Source organism: Argiope bruennichi, chromosome 9 (genome assembly GCF_947563725.1).
Source record: "Argiope bruennichi chromosome 9, qqArgBrue1.1, whole genome shotgun sequence".
In the NCBI taxonomy this organism is placed as follows: domain Eukaryota; kingdom Metazoa; phylum Arthropoda; class Arachnida; order Araneae; family Araneidae; genus Argiope; species Argiope bruennichi.
Window position 1 is genome coordinate 3,893,414 of NC_079159.1, and position 21,483 is coordinate 3,914,896.

The following is a 21,483-nucleotide window of genomic DNA, read 5'->3' on the forward strand; positions in this document are numbered from 1 at the left end:
ACCTGTTCGGCTGATTTTAAAAGAAGGATGCAAAATGTGAATTCTCTTCTTCGTCCTAATATGAATTGTGCAAATATAAATAAGTCTTATTCAAATTCCCGCTGGTTTCGGCAGAAAATATAATTGATCAATGAAAAAAAAAAACTTTTATAGCACTACTAGATTGTGGAGGCTGTACTGGAAAGTAAAATTTTACACAATGCAACTTTGCAGATATATGCATTTTTGCACTTCTTTACTTAAAATTTTAATTCTGAATAATGTATCATGTAATAACTGAAATAAATTATTATTACACTTTAGATTGAAGTTGGAAAGAATTTTAATAAAAAAAATTTTCATGAAACATAAAAAAGGTCTTATCCGAAGAATTTTTTGAAAATGAATGTTAAATTAATTTTTTTTTTCAATTATTTTACCACAGTTACCTACTGCGAATGAAAGATAAAGGAGAGAAAATCTTGCAATGGCGGACCTACCTTTCCTTCTCAGTGAAGAATATAGAAAAAGGTGTCTAAATTTTGATTTTGTTATTATATAGTTAATATGTATGTATAAGGTTTTAAAAGTTTTATCGTCACTAATCACCATATGTCAATATTTACGTCATGCACCGAATTTATTTGGAATTAGAGCCACGAATATTTCTCGGGTTTCTCAAATGCTCCAAGTAAATTTTTTCATCTCTTATTTTATTGTAGTTCATGAAACTATTACATGATGGCAGCACGGATGAGTGAATCTAACTAGCGTCGCCCATTAACTTCAGCGTTAATTCCGTAACTTACTAGTAAACTGAAAATGCTATAACATTGTGAAAAATATTTCTCAAAGGCTGAAATACATCCTTCTTTAAATATAAAATTGTTATCATTTAATAAAAAATTACATTCAAAATATATTTTTGCATTTTAACAGTAGAAAATAAAATGTTAAATTATTAAAATAAGTATCTATAATACTTATAAGTAAAGATGCTTCGAACCTCAAGTCCGAAAACTCATATCATGTTAATGTTTGTTTTAAATTTAATATGTCTTTTTTTAAATTTTACCTTAGTTATATCGAAGTGATAGTATACACACACAAATTATTTATTATTTCCATAATGTGCCTGAATATAACTTGAATAAAAAAATAATAATTAACATTGTTGTAAAAAGTACTTAAATATATTTTTAAAATTTTATTAAAATTTCAAAAAATAAATTGCGTAGAAGTGTCATTTATATCATTAAGAAAACGTTTATTATTATTGTTTTAAAGTTGTGTAAAAATGGTTTTGTACAATCATGTGCTGCAGTGTTGAAGAAAAACTTTAAAATTTTGATAAATTTTTAATTACAAATTTTTTAACATTTTTTTTATTAGTGAGATTTACGTACCAAGTGTTTGGAGCTCGAGATAAAATGGTCGCCTTGTAAAGAGTTTTGAATGTTTTCTATAATGCTTGCAATGTATAGTATATCAACATTTATAATATGTAAACACTAAAAGGTATCGTGATATAAGTATATTTGACTGAATACATTAACTAGATTACTTAACAACATATCCATATAAATTTTAAAAGCATTTCCTACTGTCATTTTTAGGGTTGCCTGTAGTTGTGGTTGACTCCAATTATTGCGACATATTAGAAAAATAATTTTATTTACTTTACTTTTAAACTTAAGAAATCAAACAATTGATTTTAACTACAAGCTTCACTGTGGCGAGTGCGCGAGTGTTCTGAAAAAGGAGAGAATAGCTTTTTAGAAGCATCGCGCGTGTCAATACCAGAATGATGGGCAGCGCGCCAGTTACGTCACGCACAGCCTCGACGGAGCCTGCAGTTTACAGATTCATATTGATATATGATTAATGATAAGCATTCACTACAATACCAAACGCAAAAAAGAGAATTATAATATATTTTTTTCCCGTACTCTAAAAATATGCTTATTAGACTCATTAATCACTAACACTGCAAATAAATGCCGCTAAAACACTTCTAATACCAACTCAATGGAATATTCGAGGGTGCTAAACAAGAATGTAACAATAAAAATTACAATTTGGCTGTTGCTTTCAAAAACAAATATACTCTATATGCATATTGTATTATGTTTTTATTTTGCTTTATTATTTATATACTAGCTGATCCGGCAAACGTTGTTCTGCCTTATAAATTATTTCTATTGAATATTTTGGTTGTTAACGAATGTATTGTAAGTGTGTAGGGATGGGATGTATGGCAGAAAGAGGAATGGAGCACTGTAGACGATGATCGCCGATAAAAACTAAAAAACACCAACCATTCATTTTCTCAATACAATGTATTTCATTAACGTAACGAACATATACGTACATTGTTTGATCTCTTAAAATTTAAACGCAAAGTGAAAAATGTAATATATTTTTTGCCCTAAAGTATAAAAATGAAATAAAGAAAATCAATATTCATTTCGAAGAGCAATTGAGTGTACATTTTTTGTCAGTCCGTCTTTAACCAACACAAATAAGCTCGATAGCTTGCTCACGCGAGAACATGCCACGTGTGAAAAACATGGTGTACCCAAATCTAAGCAGCAAACAGACATCGTTTGGCCTTGCGACTTATTGATTGTCACTGCGAATGCGAATCTAATAGGAAATTGAACGCGTTTGAATTCGATTGCCACGTCTGTGAGAATCATTGGAATTCGTGGCAGCAAAATATTTTCGGCTCGGAATTAACCATTCAAAATGGTGGCTTCGATAACGTTTTTCATCAATTTTTTAATGATCAATCGCGTGCCATTGCACAGCCATGGTGGGTTCAAATTCCGAAGTAAAATAACCGGAGATCCAACTTTCAGTTGTAGAAGGTGTGGTGACATGCCTGGCAAATCTAGTGAATTCAACAACTCTGTTGGATAATTTACAGCTTCGTTAGCATCGCAAACTGTATCGATCGATTTGTATGATACCAAGTCGCCTGGCAACAATTGCTATCTCTTGAAGTTAAATCATCGACGTCCACATTTTTTGCTGCCAAAATGGCTCCTTCTGCCAGCCACGCATGATTTATGTATTATGTGCCTACATCGGGAAATATGCGGTCAATGAGAGTATTTTGCGAATCAACGATAGTGCAGAAATGAGTGGGCAATTTTATGCATCCAGTATTTTCATAGACAGCAACTTTTCCATCAACGATATCTAACAATTGGTCCGAGATTGTGTTAGCAGATTGATCTTGTAGCATTTGGACGCGCGTGTTTATTTTTAGCTGGACTTTTTTAACATTACGCCACAGTAGCGATGATTTCAAGCAAACGTTGATCTCCTCAGAGAACGGTGAACGTGGATAGGAACACCCTAATTACCTAGCGTTGTGAAATATACTTTACGACCTATTCTCATACCTACGAAATACACATAAAAAATTTCATGAAAATCGGTCGAACCGTTTCGGAGGAGTTCGAACACAAACACCGTGACATGAGATTTTTATATATTAATTCATGAAATATACAATGCTTAAGTTGCCCTTCTTTCTGCCACTGTTCGTAAGACATTATGCTATTGAAGGAATTCTCCTTAAACAGCGTTCATACGAGGCCAACTATTGTGCGCAATCGAATGCCACACCTACCTCAGGAACATCACTTGACCCCAACGGGACAATGGCAAACGGTTGTCTCATCAGGACAACTGTTTCCCTTTGTCCCATTGCTGTCATATGATCTTCCTGAAGCAGGCGTGTCCTTCCACTGTGCACAATAGTTGGCCTCGTGTGAATGCTGCTTAACAACTGTTAGTATTGACAGCAGCCACTAGATTACAGCACCAATCAGAGATTGCATTATTCTGACTTTCGCGTTAGTCCTCATAGTGAGATACGACGTTATAGACGCGTCCTCTACTGCTTCCTGCAATTTTATCAGCATGTTACTGTACTTCGTGCACAATGCCTGGAAAATTCGTAAATGACATTGGAAGTTTTTGTTACATTTGTGAAAAATTTACGTTTGCTCCTCAGAAGTGAAATGTCTCTTCACTACTTCGTAAGAATCACCCCCAAGCTTTGTTTAGACTGCTAACTTGCCGATCAAGATAAAGCATGGCATTCGTTTTTACAATGGTACAATAACTGAAAGGGGGGGGGGATCACTTTGAAATACGGTCTTTATTTTTACATTCCCTCGTTGAATTTTTGCCTGACAATTGTGATTTTTTCTGACATTTTAACACGTTCGTTAAGGAAGTATAACTGGTATCGAAAAGTAATATAATAATATGCTAGCAGACTATTGAAAAGCAATACTACTATGAGAAATGAATCAGGTCCATGTTAGCCGACTATTGTTGGAACGCATTCATTGTCTGCATATCCATAAAACAAGACCTGTAATAAAAAGTCGTGTTATTGTGTTTTTCAAAGTTAAATGAACGGAATGGACCCCCACAAACTTTCTCACATACACTGTAATAAATATGTTATCCCAAAGAATGCCTTGCGTACAATAGTTCCGAAATATTAACTTTTGACGTTAGTTTAGCATTTTTACCAAATCTATGTCATCCTTGGCAAGGTTTTTTTTTTTTTTTTTTTTTTTTTTTTTTTCTGGCGATGAATCCCTGACATAGTATCCGACAATCGAATTTGTGTTTTAGATGTGTCTTTCCAACCGACTGCAGTAAAAATTTGACACGGAACTCTATTTGTAGTCACAAAAATCACATACCAGATTTAGTGTATTTAAGTCATTCGTTTTTCAGTGACTGCGTTTTACATGTTTCTGGAAGAGCGGTCAGACAGACAGTCAATCGCTAGTTCTATTTCGCTCAACATTTATTCAGAGTCTGCACTGTAGATGTTAAATCTGTGTACTCATTTTTTTCAATCTAGCGGTCTTCGTTTTGTAGTTATTCTATTAACTTGTATTCGAATAGCCGGACAGAATACCTCTAAATGTATTTTGCCCAAAATTTGATAGGAATTTGCAAATTTGGTGAACACGATATTTAAACGAAATTTCCTCCGTCTAACTCAAAGCGGTTTCGAGTTATCGATTTCACAGACAATACAAAAAATGAGTTTTTCGAACTCGGGGAAGTCTAAAAATTGGAAATTCGTAGAAATCTCGATTGTGCAACCTTAAACAAAACGAGTTTCCGTTGGGCGTCTAAAACTATTCCTGCCAGGGAAAAACAAAACTCTTAAGGAAAGAAGCTTGATTGATTTAAATCTTTTCAATGAAGCATTAAAGGACACACGAAAATAATAGGACAAGCATTTAAGGAAAAGTACAAATCTCGGGCTTAAACGGTACGCTTCCATCTTTGACTCCAGAGCACAGACTGGAGTTTTATCGAGCGGCCGCTAGGTGGCAAGCTGAAAAAGTTGTCCGGTAACAAAAAGTTTTTGTAATTTTAATGTTTTCTTTAAACATCGTACACGAGAAAATAAAAATAATTTGGATTCTTTTGTGCTGCAAGTATTCTGTCACATGCATGTGCGCAGTTTTATTATAGTTTCATGTACTATACATTTCAAAGTTGGGCATATTAATAGTCATTGTTTGACTCAGAATGTTGAAGTCGTTGGAAATCGACACTTCTCTCTTCTGATATACACGAAATATTAAAACTTGATGGCCAGTGCAATTTCTAGTAATAACAAGAATGAAAGGGTATCTTCTTTGATAGTACAAAGACCTTTGTACTTCGAGCTACAAAATTTTTTATAAACCTATTTTAGAAGGCTCATCGTAGGGGTTTTTAATTAAAAAAAACAGTAGAAACCGAATGAGATGTTTCTTAGTATGATAATTTCCAAAAATACCATCATGAAAAAATTTATTTTTATACCATCTCATAATTCAAAAATTTGTTTCTTCTAATTTTTAAAAATATTTTTATCTATGATATGTAAATTAATTTTATTGTTTTAATAAGCATGCCTTTGTTGCTATATATCCCACGTTATTTATATTCGAATCATTGATTTTATAGAAATTAGGCTATTTTCATTGTTTGCACAAAAAGTGTTCTATTTCAGTCATTAAAAATGAAAGAGTGTCAGGGCTGTTATTTGTGTCATATTATTTGATAATATTGTAACTATTTTTCTATTACAATATTACTATTATCATAACTATTACTTTAATCAAAGAGTTTTGAAATATTTAATATATACAGAATTTATGATGAGATATTTTCGCACTATCAAGTGCATCAAAAGATTCTTTTATTCATAACTCACCTCCTCTGGAGTCCAGTTGGTTCGCTGGGATTAACGGTTGCTGAAAATTTCATTAAAATTTTTTGTGTAATAATTATGCCATAATGTCTTCTTCAGCAAAATACTTTCAAGCTTATACTGTATTAGAAGCCTTCCACCGCTCTGTTCATTATACTATGCATTTCACTCATTTTTTATTTACATCTTTAAGCATCCTTTTTGTAGGGGGGGGGGCTTTAACTAAAAGCCTGTTTTCCTGTCTTTTCAAAATCGTTTTGTAGCATTTTCATTTCTCTTTTGGATAATAGATGGTGATGCCTAATTAGGTACGCATCCACGCATTCCATAGTGCATTTTGATTGTAATTATTATGAGATGAGATGCTATTCTGTTAAGGTGTACGCGCTTTAATGTCTTGTCATATCTTTCGTGTTTTGTCTTTGTTTTCAGTGAAATGGGATCATTAAAGAAATGTTCCCGAAAACATACGTCCTCTTGCTTCCACTGCATGGATCTTCATTCCGCCGCAGTTTTTATTTTATGTTTACAATGATTAGAAATGAAATGAAAGATATTTTAATAGAACTTTACAGTTGAAAATGAGTGTAAACAATATTATAAACTTTCATTATTTATTATTATTATAAATTATTATATTTTCATTATTATTATAAATTAATATATTTTCATTATTATTATAAATATTCATTACCATAAATTTTTATTATATTATGGCATGACTAAAGCGAAACTGAAGAAATCGTGCTGTCATACATTTGGTGTGTTCTTGTTAAAGTAATTCAATCCAAAGTAAGGCGACATAAACATTTAATATTTATATTTAATTTACATTTAAAACGTTTAAATATAACGATCGTAGATTAACAGAGGTAGCGCTAATGCGATTTCAAATCTTTAGAATACAAGCCAATAATCAAGGTAGAGTTGAGTTGTTACACAACTTCTAAGTTCAATAATAAAATGCTTTTCTGCTTCTTCGTTGCACCACAGTACTCCCCCCCCCCCGTGAGCTACTTGAACGATAACGCCACTTGTAACGAGATGGAATGCAGACTGCACGTCCAGCTTTGGAGCAGCAAATCTCACTCTTTTGTCGCTGGTGACTTGCTTGGTCGAAGGAGTTTCTGAATTTGCAGTGTGCGATACAGCTACTGAATTCTTTTTAACAGTTGCTGGAAATTTGGAAATCAAATCAGGTTCTGAAGGATTGTCCGAAAAATAAGGCTTTATTCTGCCGACAGAAACGTTGACTGCTTTTTGATTTATTTTTAAAGTGAAAACTTTATCTTTTCTCCTTTCAACTTTGTATGGTCCGTGATAAGGTTGTGGCAAACGGGAACTATCAGTACGGACAAATATATGTGAACAAGTTTTTAAGTCCTTGAAAACAATATTTTTTTACTTGAATGATTATGAAAGGGAACGGATTTTAAGTTTTCTATAGTGCTTTTTAAACTCTGGATAAATTCAGATTGTGGTTGTAAGCTTGAATTCTGAAGAAAATCGCATGGTAGTTTTATATTTTCACCATACAGGAGTTCAGCTGGCGGGGCTTGAAAATCCTCACGCCACACTGTGCGTAAACCAAGTAGAAGAATTGGAAGTGATTTTGTCCAGCTTTGGTTCTCATGGCACATGATACTGGCTTTCAGTGTACGGTGCCAACGTTCGATACAACCATTAGCTAGTGGGTGATATGCGGTTGTTCTATTTCTTTTAAAACCAAAAAATTTTGAAAGTTCTTCGAACAGTTGAGATTCAAATTGAGTACCTTGGTCTGTTGTAATTACAGTTGGAATGCCATAACGGGCGATCCAATTTTTCAATATAGCATCAGCTACAGTTTCTGCACGGATGTCAGGAAGAGGAGCAGACTCTGCCCATCGTGTGTAGCGGTCTATTATTGTAAGACAATACCGAAATCCTTCCGATGGTGACAAAGGACCAATAAGATCCATATTAATTTCTTGTAATCTTTGACTTACTGTAGGATAACTTTGTAATGGAGGATGGACATGTTTAGTTATTTTGACATTTTAAACAACTTTTTGTCCAATTGCTAATATCCTTGTTGATGGATGACCAAACAAATTTCGATGAAGCTAATCTTACAGTTGTTTTAATTCCAGGATGCGATAGATTGTGAACACTGGGGAATACTGTTTTCCTGAAGTTGACTGGAATAAATGGTCTTTTAGTTTTAGCTGAAACATCACAATAAAATTCGTAATTAGATCCAAAAACTAAGATTTTTTCAATTTCAAATGAAGAGTTTTGAGATGCAATTATTTCTTTTAACTTCGTATCTATTTCTTCAGCTTTTGCTATGAATTCGTAATCAAATTGTGATGAAATTCTAATTTCCTCCAGTCTAGATAAGGCATCAGCAACAATATTGTCTTTTCCAGAAATGTGTTTAATTTCTAACGTGAACTGACTAATGAATTCTAAATGCCTTTGTTGACGTGGGGTGCCTTTTCCAAATTTTGACGGAACGCATAAACGAGCGGTTTGTGATCCGTGAATAAAGTAAATTCACGACCTTCTAGAAGGTATCGAAAATGCTTAATGGGCGAAAATGCAGCAAGCAGGTCCCGATCATATGTGCTATAATTCCTTTGCGTTGGTGTCAGTCTTACGGAAAAGAAACCAAGTGGTTGCCAACGATTATTTACAAATTGTTACACAACTCCACCTAATGCTACATCGGTGGCATCTGTCATGAGAGCAAGTTTAGCAGATGGTTCAGGGTGAGCTAAATGTGTTGCATATTTCAATAACTCTTTTGAAGTTGTAAAGGCTTTTGTAGTCTCGTCAGTCCATTTGAGAATTCGATTATCATTCTTTTTGCTACTTTTTAAATAATCGTACAAGCTCTCTTGATGTTGAGCTGTTTGAGGAATAAATCTTCTATAAAAATTGATAATTCCCAAAAATCTTCTTAATTGTTTGACTATTTCAGGGCACTTGAAATCTTCGATAACTTTCATTCTTTCTTTTGTTGGTTCGATACCATTTTAAGAAATTCGATGACCTAAAAAATTTACATCGGTTTGGGAGAATTTGCATTTTGAAACCTTTAATATCAGACCAGCATCTTGAAGACGTTGAAAAACTTGTCTAAGATGATTAAGGTGCTGAGATTAATCCTCCGATGCGATGAGAATATCATCAAGATAGCTGAAGCAAAAATCTAAGCCCCGTAACACTGAATGAAGAAATCGTTGAAAGGTTTGGGCTGCATTGCGCAAACCGAATGTCATTCTTGTGAACTCAAATAAACCGAAAGGTGTACAAATGGCTGTTTTTTTATATCAGATGGTTCAACTGGAATCTGATGGTAGGCTCTTTCTAAATCAAGAGTGGGGAAAAATTTACGTCCATATAAATTTTGAGTAAAATCATGTAAGTGCAGAATTGGATATCGGCCAGGTTGGGTAACAGCGTTCAGAGCTCTATAGTTCCCGCAAGGAACCACCTGTTTTCTTTGGTACAAGATGTAACGGATTTGCCCAAGGACTACTTGAAGGTCTGCAAATTCCCTGCTCCAACATATATGAGAATTCCTCTTTTGCTATCTTGAGCTTGTCAGGCGCAAGGTGACGAACTTATGATGTGACAGGAGGGCCTTTCGTTATGATGTGATGAGTAACGAAATGCTTAGGGTCCTTAATCGAACAACTCGGCCTTGTGATTTCCTTGAATTCATTAAGAAGATTAGATATTGGTGAATCATATGTTGCAGAAGCTATCGTAGTGAGAGAAAAATTTGGAAATGTAGCTATTTTACCAAATGAAGACAATGATGTCAGTGTATCAATAAGGCATTTCCTTTTCAAATCAACTAATAAACTGAAATTTTTGAGAAAATCTGCTCCAATAATAGCTTTTGAGACATTTGCTATTGTGAATGACCAAGTAAATTGGAGACGCAGTTCAAGATCTAATTTTAGCGCTTTGTTGCCAAAAGTTTGAATTTTTAAGCCATTGGCGGCAAATAAAACAAAATCTGATGCTTTACGATCTCTTTGTTTATTTACAGGAATTACAGATATAACAGCTCCCATGTCTATTAAAAATTGCTTTCCGGTTGATTTATCATATAAATATAAGTGGCAACTTTTCTCGCCAATGTCGCTATCCACATCAAGCAATTGGCTTATTTGTTTTCCGAATCTTCCGTTTTAAACTGACATGGTTTCAGGCATTTTTTAAGCATTCCTTCCAAATTTATGGTGGTACCAACAAAATTTATATCGATTTGATCTGAATTTCGATCTAGGTCGTCTTCTATATTCTCTAGATATGCTGCGTGGTCTAGTATTTTGAGAGAATTCATCAAATGTTTTCGTTAATGCAGCTATATTTGCTTGTAATTCTTCTAATTTATGCCGGTCAGCTGAAGAAGTTAATTTTGGCAATGGTTCAACTTTCGTTGCTTGGCATATTTCAGAAGTGTTGTAAACCGCGATAATTTTATCGGCCATCTCTGCAATATTATCAATAGTATCTTTGCTTATTGATAAAATAGCTTGGGTTTGCTGTGGAAGCCTTTGTAATCACAAAGATTTAATAACTTCATCCGAAATAGAATTTCCGGCCAAGCTTTTCATTTGCCTTAAGAGATCGGAAGGCCGTTTGTCGCCAAGTTCCATATCAGTCAAGAGTTTTTTTAATCTCGATTCCTCAGTATCAGTTAATCTGTTTAATAAAGCTGGTTTTAAATTTTCATATTTTTTATCTGTAGGAGGGTCGGACAAAACATCAACCACAAGGCCTAACACAATTTTGTCTAATGCAGCGACGACAATATTGTATTTAGTTGAATCCTGAGAAATACCGCTGTTTGCAAACTGTGCTTCAAGCTGTAAAAACCACAGTTTTGGCTTGTTTCGCCAAAAATTTGGAAGCTTAATTGCAACTCGACTGATTTCAACATTTGGAATATCGAGATTTAAGACAGGTGATTTTTCTTCCGTTATAGACATTTTAAATTACTTTAACGAATGTACCTTAATTTTTGATCACTTGTACAGAATTCTTGACATCGATATTGCTAACGGTTGAGTTTTCAAGACTGCGTTTCAAAGTCCTAGGTCACCAGATATGGAATGACTAAAGCGAAACTGAAGAAGTTGTGCTGTCATGCATTTGGTGTGTTCTTGTTAAAGTAATTCAGTTCAAAGTAAAACGACATAAACATTTAATATTTACATTTAAAACGTTTAAATATAGCGATCGTAGATTAACAGAGGTAGCGCTAATGCGATTTCAAATCTTTAGAATACAAGCCAATAATCAAGGTAGAGTTGAGTTGTTGCACAATTTCTAAGTTCAATAATAAAATGTTTTTCTGCTTCTTGGTTGCACCACGATATATTAAAATGAATTTTTTATTCTTTTAATTTAATTTATTCAAAAATTATCGTTTTTTCCTATTTCCGTGAAAAACGCTAGTTCGCAAATTGTACAGACTAAGTCTATGGCAAAGGATACCGACGTGCTCTGATTGGTTTAAGCCTTGGCATCTCTTTAGCAATGTTTTGCACTCATAATAGTGCAGTTTTCGCTTATTTGGCTCAAACTTTGTATCTTTCATTAGTTTTATGGAAGATACGAGTGAATATCAACACAATCTAATTTTTATTAATATAATTGTTTTCTCTAAATATTACTAGTAATATTTATTATTATTAATAATAATAATAAATATTACCAATAATACTAGTAATACAAGTAACTAATGTTGTTTATGCACAGAAGTATAAAAATTGTATGAAAGTAATTACTGAACATATGATGAAGCAATTAAATATTTTTTATTTTTCTATGATTTTCGTGCCTTTATTAGATAATTTATGTAGTCATTGGAACTTGTTACTGAACGTTTGTTACTTTTCCATCAACTACATAAGGGGAGATGATTACTTAATATCCCAAACGTATAAATATGTAAGCTTTAACGGAATATGTTTCCCATTTTCCTGGGAAAGAAAAAAAAATGTCTTTAACCAGTTTAAAAGTTTTATCAAATGCAATATGATTATTCCATTCTTATAAAATTTTACAGAATTTGGATTTTACATAACTTGATTATGGCAACGAGATTTATGGTTCGGCATCAAAATTTGTCCTTAAGCAATACACACAAATTTTTAAATAAAAATCAATCAAACTTTACATTTTTTATTCAGTTGCTACATACATTTAATGAAGAAAATTCATTTTTATACTATTTTTTTTAAAATTAATTCTTCTATGATACAATTTTATTTTCTTATAATTAATTCTCTAATTTTAATTAATTTACAAAAATATTTTTAAATACCTTTGCAGCTATTCTTTGTACATATTTTAAGCTAAACATTTTATGCAAACTTATTTTACAACAATATTAAAGACATTTTTTATGTGCATGTTAACGTTTCTATACCTAAAGATTAATTTCTTTTTTAAAAAAGACGAATGAAGTCTTTTAAAACTGATTGATAATGTGATAATAAATTAAAAGGCACGTCGAGTATATAATCATGTTGCACTGTTTTGAACTAAAAGTTGAAATCGTCTTTAATTTTGTTTATTTGTATAACAAACGATCTACAATTATACTCAGTGAGAAGCAAAACATCCTCAAAATTATCTAACTACTCTACAGCGACTGATGGTGGTCATGCCGGGTTTACACTTGGCCACTTATAAGACGGCCAGTAAGCGGTGCATGCGTAGAAAGGCTGAAAAATGCTGTTCAGTTGATGGCGAGTAATTGTCCCGACGGGGCAACAAATTGCCGTTGTGCTATATTTTTTCCCCTCCTTACAGTACATGCGTTTGTAGAATCTGACGGTTTTAATTTCTTTCTTAATTTATATCTTATCATAGATTAATTCCGACATTTTTTGCCCTTTGTTCTTTCTAATGCGAGGACTGTATTTTTTTTCCCTATAGTTTTCCAAATTTAGATATGTTGACTTTTTTTTCTATTTTACATGCTTCTTTATGTAAATATCCACCATTTTAATACAATAAGCAGTGTAAAAAAAAAATTCAAGGATGCCAAAACGGCAATTTATAGCCAAACATGGAATGCCTGAATTTCTTTGCAATTATGGCAAACATCCTTTCTGCGCATGCACTACCTTCTGTTCGTCTTATAACTGGCCGAGTGTAATCTCGCCATTAATTTAGCACTCGCTGGTAAAAGCAAGCTTCTTTTTATTAAAGTATCAGGTTTTTTTTATTATTATTAATGTTCTTTCAATTATTTCCTTCTTTCAAAAATGGCGGACGATAATAGGAACTGTTCTCGACAGGAGGTGAAGAAGAAATTTGAGCTATTGAGACAAACACAGAGACAATTGTACGCAGAGATGGCAAACGCAGAAGTTCAGTTATCAGATCACAGGTAATGTTTGTTTAATAGACAAAAATTTAGAATCCATTGCAATCGCTCAGTCAAGATATACCAAATCGTGCCATCAGTAAAAAACAAGGTAGATGCCAGAATTAACTTGATGAAATAATCTGGAATATCTTAGTTATATATTTTGGTATATAAAAAATTTTCTATCTTTTTCAGTTCGTTCATTAAAATGTACTTCGACCTTCAAACGTAGAATTATCCAACTGACAAACTTTAATCAACTATAAATCTTAATTTTGTTAGATCTGAAATCAAATATGGCAAGGTATTGATTTAAGAAATTTGAATTTGACATTTATGCCACATCTTAAGTCTACTTGATTTGTTTTGGCATGAATTAGCTTACAACATGAAAATTCGTTGCTATTAAAACAAAATACATGATTGCTTAAAAGTGTTAAATTCGAGAATAAGAACGTCAAATGTTCCTTAAGTTTTAATTTAACTTGTTTGAAATCCACTTCTTCAATGTGCCTCTTCATATCGCCAAGAATGCCAACAATGCCAAGTCCCCATATTTAAAAAAAAAAAAAAAAAAAAAAAAAAAAATCAAGATTGCTTACAATATGAATTATAGTGTAAAGAAGTTACAGTAAAAAATTAACTGTTTTTTTATTACAATTATGAATCAAATAGGATTCATAATTGTAATATAAAAAAAGTTAATTTTTGAGCGTGGAATCGCTTTATCAACGAAATCTATTTTTTGAACCTTTATGGATCAATGTTGCTCAATTATCTTTAAACCTAAAAATGAAACCAGCTGCGCCGATTTGTGTATTGGACAATAGTATTGGTTGAAATGTACTTTAGTGTGCCCCCGAGTTTATCACCAATATGGGAACTCAACGAAACAATTTTCTATCAACCCTAATGCTGTTTTGTTTACTACTTTTTACAATTGTTGAGTTGTAAGGAGCTACAACTATTTTATGAAAAATGTTAAATTAAAAATAATAAAAAAAATATCGATTCAAGAACTTAATTTAGTTCTGCATTAAAATTATTTTTTTTTTACTGCTAAGACACTGTAATCTTATTTTTAATGTGAATACGAACAGAAAATATTTATTCTTTTGCTATTCTTAACTATCAGTATGCGCTTTAAGAAATCGTCTGAATTCTTACTTTAAAAATCTTATGCAATGGAATTGCATAAGATTTGCAGTTCTGGTAATTCTTTTTGTGCTCTGGCGGTAATTTGTAATATCGCTAATTGTTCAAGAACGGATATCTGGTGAATGTGATGGCAGGAAATATTTTGAACCTGCAGAATGAATGAAGTGTGAATGGAATATATATATTTTACGATGAAGTTGGGAAATGAAGTTGAAATTTTGTATGGAGAATATTTTGATTGTTTCTTTCTCTGTTCTTTCTTTTCTTTTGATTATGTACTGTTCTTGTTATCCAGACAGTCCTTATGTTCAATGTACTAGCGAAGCTACTAGGCTCCTGCTTCCGCTGCTAGCGAAGCCGTTAGATGGGTTTTTTTTTTAATTAAAAAATTGTACCCGGTGCCTTCTTCAAAAGCCGAAGGCATCGCATGCTCTCAATTTTGCTCTTTGCACAACAGACCAGAGCAGTCAGTTTAAAAAACTTCTTTATTTGAAAATGTTAAGATAAGCAGCGATAGTGATCCCAAAGATTAAAAAAAATTAAATAAAAATCACAGAAAAAACTATATTTATCAATAAAGATCATAATTTTAATGCAGAAAGTGGTAACCGTAACTGTTTTGCAGAAGTGTTTGTTTATTTTGTCCGCCATCTTTACTGGCATCCTTGGCGCTGAAAGGGGCACACTAAACTACCCTTTTACAAAAGTATTTAACAATAAATATCTTACAATTTTACTACTATGGAGAGGGAACTTAATTAGGTTGAACCGGAATTTAACCCCCTTCTTCGCCAAGTTACGATAATGCGCCAAAACTGGTAACTTTCAGACTGGCAAACCTATTATCTTTCGCCTTTATTATGCGCTATGATTGGACATCTGCTCCCTTGCTTTTGCACAACACGGCACGAGACCGTTGTTCGCGAGTTGGCGATTTTTGAAAATTGCGCCAAGCAGGGCGGTTAAACTCCAGTCGTACTCTTAATTATTTCAATAATAGTACTTGTTGGTTGTAATGGCGACTAAAAAGCGCTGAGGAAGAATTTCACGAAATTATAAAACATATATCTATCTATACTTATAATAAAGCTCAGTGTGTGTGTGTGTGTGTGTGTGTTGGCTCTCTACAGGCCAGGTCATTTGACATTCAGCTATCAAATTTGGTACATGTATACCTTAGAGGTCGGGAATGTGCACCTGGGGTCCCTTTTTTTGAAATTTTTATTAGAATTTTAATTATTAATTAAAAACTAACTTTCCGGCCAAAAAATCTTCCATTTTCCCCACCGCCAAATGAGTAAGGCTTCAATTTTTTTTTCTCCCAACAGCAATGAGGCTAGGGTTAACATTTTTCGGCGGATTATTTCAAACGATTCTGTTTATTTTCTTAATGTTTTATGCATTTAAAATTAAACATTGTTAATTAATCCATGTTTCAGATTCATTCTGAAGTACTTTTGAATTAAAATAACACAGAATAAAGGAAATTAAAAATGTATAATCTGCATAGCGTGACCCCAACTGGCGTAGAAAAATTCACGCATTTGCGTTACCGAAGCTGGCGAAGAAAATTCACGCATGCGCATTCTGATTGTTGCCATGACAACCGTTATCAACAGATGATTTAAATTATTTTTAGGTTAGTTGCATGCTTTTGTAAGTAAATTGTATTTATGTTAGTTATATATTTTTTGTATATGCTTATAGTTTTAAGTACATCGTTTTTTAAGTAGATTTTTTTAACCTGTTTTCAATTATTTAAATTATTTTTAGGTTAGTTGCATGCTTTTGTAATTAAATTGTATTTATGTTAGTTATATATTTTTTTGTATATGCTTATAGTTTTAAGTACATCGTTTTTTAAGTAGTTTTTTAAACCCGTTTTCGACCGATTATTTTAAACAATTCATTTTATTTTCTTAAAGTTTGATGCATTTAAAATTAAACATTGTTAATTAATCGATCTGTTCATGATGAATCTGAGAAAATTTTGTTGACAAATTCTTGAGATATTACATAACTTAAGAAAGATATTCTTTAGTGCCATAAAGTTTAAACGCTCAGTGACTCTATTATCAGTAATCATATTATTAAAAAAAATGCTTTGTTTCAGTAAAAATTATTATTATATTAATTGCAGTTTAGTCATTTCCATTTTAATTTTAAGCATAAATTCTACCGGAACTAACAGAAAATTACAGAGATACATATTATGTTATGGCTGAAGGACAAAGGCGGCTAGTACTTATATAAAGCTCAATGTGTGTGTGTGTGTGTGTATGTGTGTGTGTGCTGGTGCTCTACAGGCCAGACCGTGTGACCTACAGCTACCAAATTTGGTACATGTATACCTAGGAGGTCGAGAATGTGCACCTGGGGTCCCTTTTTTGAATTTTTAATTAGAATTTTAATTATTAATTAAAAACTAACTTTCCAGCCACAAAAATTTTTTCATTTTCCTCACCACCAAATGAGTAAGGCTTCAGTTTTTTTTTCCACACTAAAAAGAGTAGGGTTAACATTTTTCGGTCGATTATTTCAAACGATTCTGTTTATTTTCTTAATGTTTGATGCTTTTAAAATTAAACATTATTAATTAATCGATCTTTCAGATTCATTCTGAAGTACTTTTGAATTAAAATAAAATAGAATAAAGGAATTAAAAATTTCTAATCCGCATAGCGTTACCCCAACCGGATTAGAAAAATTCACGCATTTGCGTTACCGTAACTGGGGTTGAAAATTCACGCATGCGCATTGTGTTCTGATTGTTGATAATTATTAACAACGGATGCGGACTGGATTTGAATTATTTTTATGTTAGTTGCATGCTTTTGTAATTAAATTGCATTTATGTTACTTATATATTTTTTGTATATGCTTATAGTTTTAAGTACATCGTTTTTTAAGTAGTTTTTTTTTTTTTAACCTGTCTTCGACCGATTATTTTAAACGATTCTGCTTATTTTCTTAGTGTTTGATGCATTTAAAATTAAACATTGTTAATGAATCGATCTGTTCATGATGAATCTGAGAAAATTTTGTTGACAAATTCTTGAGATATTACATAAATTAAGATGTATATTCTTTAGTGCCCATAAAGTTTAAACGCTCAGTGACTCTGTTTTCAATAATCATATTATAAAAGAATGCTTTGTTTCAGTAAAAAATATTATTATATTAATTGCAGATTCATTCTTTCCACTTTAATTTAAAGCATAAATTCCACGGGAGCTAACAGAAACTTAGAGAGATACATATTACGTTATGACTGAAGGCCTTTATAATATTATGAGTGAATTATATGACTATCAAAATTTGAAGTTTTAAAATATTTTGATGAAGAAGTTATTAAAGTAGGAATTGCATAAAATATTTGATTATTAAAATTTTAACGACCATTAAGATTGACGAACCGGCTGGTCACCAAAGGCGGCTAGTAATAAATATAGATCCATTTGCGTACCAATTACATGCTATATAGTTTGACGATTAAAATCGCAAAATGGGCGAAATTTTTTCTTAGCGCGTTTTGGCCACCGTTATAATCGACAAGTACATAATACTTCAATAAAAATTAAAATGAAAGATTTTTTAATAAAACAAATAAAATAGATTAAATCATACTCAAGATACTATCGACAGCATTTCAAGTGGGCAAGGGGCAAAACTTGTGACTTAACAGAACGAGGAGTCTTCCCAAAACTTTTTCACATATTCCCTAATAAAGGTGTTCTCCTCCCCACATAAAATTATGCGTCATGGGTGAAGCCCGTTGCAATGGCGTTGACGAATAATAGGTACGAAATCATTATATTTGGCGTGAATATAGCATTTATATTAAATCAATTGTGTGATCCTTAATGTTTCTTTTCTTTCTTTTTTTTTTTTTTTTTTGCCAATCAATATCTAGTATTTAGCATTAAGTACCCGAAAATTGAATATGTGTTGTAGTCAGCTGTTTACAACTGACTGAAGCCAAAATTGAATACCCCTCAGGGGCTCACCTACTATAGGTGGGTACGGATGTCCCAATCCCGAGGTTCCCAGGGACCTTTACTCCCTTTATATTTATTCTTTACTGCGCCTTCTGCTGTCTCCTTTTTTCTTCTTTCCCTCGAGGGTAGGCGAGGGAGCCAGTTTCTAAATAGTCATTGAGACTAGGGGCATCGAATACAGGTCTGATTTTGGTTGCACTATTCTCCTTCAAAACAGGACGGTGTGCTAAATAATGCGCAGCGAGATCAACCTCGTCTTTAGTCACTTCTTCTATGATATTTGTTTCTAACCACTCTTTAACCACAGCTCCATAGGCTTCGAACAGTCCTTCGGTTTTAAGTCTCTTTACAACTTTGTGTAATCTCTTCTGAGAAAATTCAAAATTCTCAGGAAGTGGAAGATGATCCCAGGTAAACTCACAACATACCTATCGTTCTCTATTTTAACTGGGTCTAAGAAATGCTGCCTCGCTGTTTCTTGTAATTCAACCGCCGTCTTTTTTTCAGATGGGTCTGTGATACCAAAAGAGTCGAGAGTCCACAAATATGTTATGCAAGCACTTGTTGTGAGCATCGAAGTGATTAATAAGCTTGTATTCTCACCATTGACAAGTCCAATAACCGTCCAACCTAGCTTTGTTTCAATTACAGTGATTCCATTTTTCAGTTGGCGATGGTTTCCGGTAATCGGCTTTCCTGCAACATCAGCTCCTATGAGAATTTCAATTGGACCATCCAAATCTTCTGCCAAATGAACCCCTCAGGGGCTCACCTTCTTTAGGTGGGTACGGGTGTCCCAATCCCGAGGTACCCAGGGATCTTTACTGTTTCTTCTCTCTTCCTACTCTCCCCTATCCCTTTTCTCTTCTTTCCCCCCTTATCTTTTTAAATGCCCCCTTTCCCTTCTGTTTTCTTCATTCTTCCATCCCTCGACAGTAAGCGAGGGAGCTCTCCATGAGAAGTTGTCGCCGCTCTGTTTGCTTCTTGCTTCTTATGGACAGCCAAAAATCCCACGTGTTCGCCGTGCGTGGCGACCCTTTAGACGGGTGGTACATTTCGGTCCCTGATGTATCAATCGGCCGGTATCCCAGTATTTGACTGGGCTGCTCAAGAGGATCAAGCGAAGGGGTCATTTCTTGGGCTTGGCGTTAAGGGTGGTCACTGTCCCCGGGGGTGACTCTCAGTGTATAGGTTCCGGCTAGCACCATGGTAAGCGTCGAGGCTGGTAATGTCTAGAGCCGGTGGCTGCCATCCCTTGTTGGGCTCCGTGGTGGGCGGTGCCGTCGGGCCTGAACTTTTGTCTTTTTTGCATGGGTCTTTTTTCTCACACCGATTCCGACAAGTCAATTAACGTTGCACAAACTGAGCTTACGAAGTTTCTTCCAAAATTTTTAGTTATACATGGTAAAGACGATAAACTTAAAAACATGTCGCCTTTTTTGATACAAAAGTATATTCAAAGTTCTGCTGGGAACGTCACATCTGTAAAGAAGCTTAGATCTGGAGATTTGTTAATAGAGACTGCGACGCCGAAACAGTCAGAGCAACTTCTAGCAATAAAGAATTTCGGTGATCCCCCAATAGAAGTATCTGGTCATAAAACTCTGAATTATACCAGAGGTATCATATCTAGTATGGACCTTATTACGGTTAGTGATGAAGAATTTGTTTCTGAACTGCAGTCATTTAGAGTAACAAGTACACGTCGTATAACATTAAAAAGAGATGGTAAAATAATTCCGACTAAGCATGTTATTTTAACATTTGCTACTCATGTGCTTCCCAGAAAGATAACAGCTCGGTTTATAAGTTGTGATGTACGTCCTTTTGTGCCAAACCCGATGCGTTGTTTTAAATGCCAGAGGTTTGGACATACAAAAACTAATTGCCGCGCTTCTTCCTCTCGCTGTTCACAAAGTCATGATATTGGCCATGATGATACTCCTTGCACAAAGCCCGAAAAATGTGTTAATTGCAACGGTAGTCATCCTGCTTATTCTAAATCCTGTCCCAAGTGGAAGATTGAAAAGGAAACCCAGACCATTAAAATTTCTAGAAATATCTCTTTTGCAGAAGCTAGGCAAATAGTTGAAAATCGAACTCCAAAGGAAAATCTCCCCTACAGTACAGCTTTAAAAAGGACGACTTGTTCAAGTATGCAAACTGAACCGATACAAATTCAAGAAAACAGTAGTCCATCGCAAACAATCTTGAAGCCTTTTCCTTCTCCTTCAAATGAGGAATACATTACCATCAAACTGAAAGATTGGCTTGAAATAGTAAAATCTAACAAGTCTTCCATAATTAAAGAAGAAAACATTCCAAAAAAAATGTTCCACAAAATAAAAATAAAAAGAAGAATCTTTCCATTCAAAACCAAAATGAACAGAAAGAAAAGATAAATGCCAACAATAAGGATGTTGAGTTGGAAATTCATCCATCCAATGAATCTCTCAGCGAAATGAATCTGAGCGATGAAGCTAGAGTTGGCACAGCCAAGTCAAAAGTTTTCAAATCTAAATTCTTCAGGAAACCGAAATGACAAATATTAATTTAGTCTCTTGGAATTGCCATGGCTTTCAAGTTCATAAAGAGGATATCAAATCTATTATTAACAAATATCAACCTGTTTGCTTGGGGATACAAGAAACATATTTGACTCCATGTGTCTCTCCCAATCTTAAAAACTATGTTCTTCAAAGAAAAGATAATGA

At 33.6% G+C, this 21,483-nt stretch overlaps 3 protein-coding genes across 4 annotated transcripts in view; 1 reads left to right on the plus strand and 2 right to left on the minus strand.

Moving 5' to 3' along the window:
• Positions 1-470: 470 nt before the first annotated feature.
• The window catches only part of LOC129984677 (prefoldin subunit 2-like), a 68,459-nt gene continuing 47,446 nt past the window's right edge, over positions 471-21,483 (plus strand). Inside the window, exons 1-2 of one of the 2 annotated variants that reach the window (XM_056094608.1) lie at positions 471-510; positions 13,543-13,634. In XM_056094608.1, coding sequence (XP_055950583.1) covers positions 13,600-13,634 — 35 coding nt within the window. In that variant the 5' untranslated portion in view covers positions 471-510; positions 13,543-13,599. Of the gene's footprint in view, positions 511-13,508; positions 13,635-21,483 lie in introns of those variants that run through there. The other variant, XM_056094607.1, reaches the window with a different exon arrangement.
• LOC129983947 (uncharacterized) lies at positions 9,841-10,299 on the minus strand. The gene has a single exon (XM_056093678.1). It carries the CDS (start codon positions 10,297-10,299, stop codon positions 9,841-9,843), a length of 459 nt encoding a protein of 152 aa, XP_055949653.1.
• Positions 10,792-11,220, minus strand: LOC129983948 (uncharacterized). The gene has a single exon (XM_056093679.1). The coding sequence runs from the start codon at positions 11,218-11,220 to the stop codon at positions 10,792-10,794; it is 429 nt and encodes a 142-aa protein (XP_055949654.1).